At 45.9% G+C, this 3679-nt stretch overlaps 1 protein-coding gene across 1 annotated transcript; it reads right to left on the bottom strand.

Annotated features, from left to right (window-relative positions):
* Positions 1–1909: 1909 nt before the first annotated feature.
* LOC308282362 (eukaryotic translation initiation factor 2 subunit 3-like) lies at positions 1910–3334 on the bottom strand (the record flags this gene model as incomplete). The annotated part of the gene is made up of 1 exon (XM_080722708.1): positions 1910–3334. One exon carries the CDS (start codon positions 3332–3334, stop codon positions 1910–1912), a length of 1425 nt encoding a protein of 474 aa, XP_080578834.1.
* Positions 3335–3679: the final 345 nt, after the last annotated feature.

The raw sequence follows: 3679 nt of genomic DNA, 5'->3' as shown, positions 1-3679 counted from the left end.
GGTAGTTAGGCCAACTTTTCGTGTATCAAAAAAGTTGGAGCGCTCGTAAATTCATTTGTGGGACTGTCCCGAAGACTTGACGACTTGATGCGAATGATGCTTATGAAAGTTCCTAAAGACTCTCTGCTCTTTTTATTTCATCGCGCAATCCATAAAACTCGCCCTGACTTGCTCCACGCATAGTCTGTCACGGTGTCACCGCCAAGATATGCGCATCATCCGTCACCCACAGACACAACACAGCTCAGACTCAGAGCAGACCGGAGGCTGCAGTTGCGAAACGGACCTTCCTGGATAAATCAGAGCCTCTCCCGCGGCTTGAGTCCTTTCTCTTCGCAACGTGCGCTCTTTCTGAAAGAGTGATTTGCACATGTGCGTGCGACGTGCGTCTCTCTCTCTCTCTCTCTCTCTCTCTCTCTCTCTCTCTCTGCCTTCTCTGAAAAAGGCAAGTAAAGCAGCCAAAGTGGTTCTCAAACTTTTTCATGCCAAGGACCCCCAAATTGACACTTATTATTAGCCTGTGGACCCCCATTTGAAAGATATAGGCCTGCCAGCCAAAACGGGCCCTATGACATTATTCACAGTATTCACAACAGGTAGCCTATTGGGACCGTTCGTCCCAACGGCCTCAAATAGTGTGGTTGCTAATAGGCAACACACTATGTTGTTTTTGTTAACCTCTTTTATTTTTATTTTCTGATTGGACAATAATGTCTATTATTGTCCTATTATGACTTATGAGCGTTGAATGTTTCGTGGTCACTGTATATTCTTCTTTTTTTTTGCAATAGCTTTCGACACTTTATGTTTTATTTATCTTTTTTTGTGCTTGCTCTTTGGACTGTATACTACAGTACTCTTTTTCTTTTTCTTACTTCTCTGTAACTTGTAACCTTAACTGCTGTGCTGCCTCTGGGCGACTGAATTTCCCCCGTGGGATAATAAAGGTAGGTCTATCTATCTATCTATCTATCTATCTATCTATCTATCTATCTATCTATCTATCTATCTATTTAGACAGGAGTGACATCGCAATCAAGCATCTATATTGGATCAATTGGAGGCAAACCTAAACCAGAATGTTTAGCTACATATTCTCACAAACACCTCTCACAAACATAGCCACCACGTCGAACAATCGTGAAAATTTCCCACTGTCCACATTTTAAACATGCCACTCTTTGAACCGCATTTATTTTATTTTTTTATTTAACAAAATCTCGCCTCACGCAGAGCAGCCAGTCCTGACAGAGTATCCAGTGCTGAAACGTCAAAATGATCATCAGAGTATCAAGTTACAGAGGGGGGGGGGGGGGGGGGAGGGAGGGGGAAGAGGAGCTGAGCAGAGTAGAGTATCGAATTACAACAGAGGGGTGTGTGTGTGTGTGCGTGTGCGTGTGCGTGTGCGTGTGTGTGTGTGTGTGTGTGTATGCGTTTTTTTTTTTCCAAAAATTTTTTTTCTCAAAAAACTTTTTTTTTTCAAAAAACTTTTTATTCAAAAAACTTTTTTTTTCTCAAAAAACATTTTTTTTCTCAAAAAACTTTTTTTTCTCAAAAAACTTTTTTTTTCAAAAAAACTTTTTTTTTCAAAAAAAGAATTACCCATATTTGGCCATTACACACACCACACTGCCGCAAGATGGCGGTGAAGGCCACGCAGCGGCCTGAACTCTAGACTTTTGCGGCCCAAAGGGCCGCAAACTTCTAGTATGTAATAAACAGCTAGACAGAATTAAGAGCAGAACTTTCTAGTAGAAACCCATGAATTACAAGTGTGCAAATGGCTTCCCAGAAGAACGAATAGCCTAAACGAAAAGGCAAACAGGGCAAATATTAGCGCCAGGGAGAAAAACAAGGCGTGAGGATTATTGAGGAATGTGATGGGAGTGGCGTCTTGTCGATTGTCTCCTCAGTTGTTGTCCACTGTTGGTGTAATGGTCACGCCACTCCTGATCTGACCCCAGCCAATCAGACGCCACTGGTTCTCTACTCGACGACTCAGGGCGATCTTCTCTCCAATCTCTGTGCAGACAGGCCTGGTCAGGACAATCTTGGCCAAGTTGGTCAGGCCACCCTTGACACCCGTGGCTTTCACACTGCCTCCTGTGGACAACGAACCGATGTTCACCATCAGCGTCTCGCCTTTTTTTAGCTTCTGGACCTCGGCAGCCTCGTCTCTCTCCAGGCGGACTCCCAGGAGCCTCGTGAGGAGGCTGTAAGAGATTTCCAGCTCAGAGAAGATCTCCGGCAGTGTTCCGACAGCACCCAGCACCTGACCCACCATACGATCTGCTTTGCACAGCGTTGGGTCGATTTGAGTGCCTACACCGATAAGGCCCCCGGGCACAGCATACTGCAGGTCATTGTGTTCAGCGAACAGGGAGACGATCTTGGAGAAGATTGGCTTGCACATCAGCCGTCCTTTCTCGTCTTTGGTCACGATGCCTGGACGCACCTCCACCTCCTGACCCAGTTTGAGCACACCCTTTATTATGCTGCCTCCAGCCACACCGCCTTTCAGGTCATCTACCTCACAACCAGGCTTGTTCACGTCAAATGATCTGATAATGATGAGTCTGGGTTCTGAGATGAAGTCTCTGACTGGTACTGGGATCTTTTTGACGATGTACTCACACACCACGTCTATGTTGTACTTAAGCTGGGCTGAGATGGGAATGATCGGGGAGCCTTCTGCCACCGTGCCCTTTATGAAGTTGAGGATCTGGGCATAGCGCTCTTTGGCCTTGCTCTCTTCCACCAGGTCGATCTTGTTTTGCAGGATCAGAATGTGTTTGAGCTTCATGATCTCTATGGCTTTAAGATGCTCTTGTGTCTGAGGCTGTGGACATGACTCGTTGCCCGCAATGAGCAGGAGGGCTGCGTCCATGCAGGCAGCTCCGTTCAACATTGTGGCCATAAAAGAATCGTGACCTGGACAGTCCACGAATGAGACGTGTCTGACCAGTTTGAAGTTGCCCTTCGTACCAGGAATGTCTGTGGGGAACTCGTCCGGAGTGCTGCTTCCACAAGACCTGTAGCATTCTGGCCTTGGACAGTCGTCCAGCTTGTACACCTTTGAGTTGGCATATCCAAGCTTGATGGTAATGTTCCTTTCCAGCTCATTCTTGAACCTGACAGTGTGCACACCAGAGACAGCCTTTACCACTGTGGACTTCCCATGGGCCACATGGCCAATGGTTCCAATATTGATAGTGGGCTGTCTGCTGATGATCTCAGGAGAGAGAGGGGTCAGTTTTGAAACATCCAGGGCATTTATATCTTGTCTGGACAGATGAGGCTGCCCAAGTGTTGTTCCAGACTTGTTGCCCGCCATCTTGAAAGAAAACGGATTGAGGATCTTTATCTACTAAGAAAGGACTGTTATTCAAAGGTTGGACTTAAACCGGGACATCTAACGATATGGTCAAGGTAGTCAAAGGTTTGTGCAGTACAAAGATATCTGGGTTGTAAGGCCAAATATCTTGGAAACTGAATATGATTTGGTTGAGGTTGGAGTGTCCTATAAGATCTGTGGATAGTCTTGAAGTCTTGCTGGTAGAGTTGGAGATTCTTGGGTGCGATGGTTTATTCTGGTTCTGCCATGTTGATTCTGGTTCTGCCATGGGAATCCGGACTGCTTTTATACCCGCAGTGATTGAGTCATTCTTGGTGATGTCAT

The sequence above is a fragment of the Nannobrachium achirus genome (assembly GCF_963921795.1).
Source record: "Nannobrachium achirus genome assembly, chromosome: 3".
Classification (NCBI taxonomy): domain Eukaryota; kingdom Metazoa; phylum Chordata; class Actinopteri; order Myctophiformes; family Myctophidae; genus Nannobrachium; species Nannobrachium achirus.
Note: the sequence above shows the minus strand (reverse complement) of the source record. Positions and strands in the feature narration are given on the sequence as shown.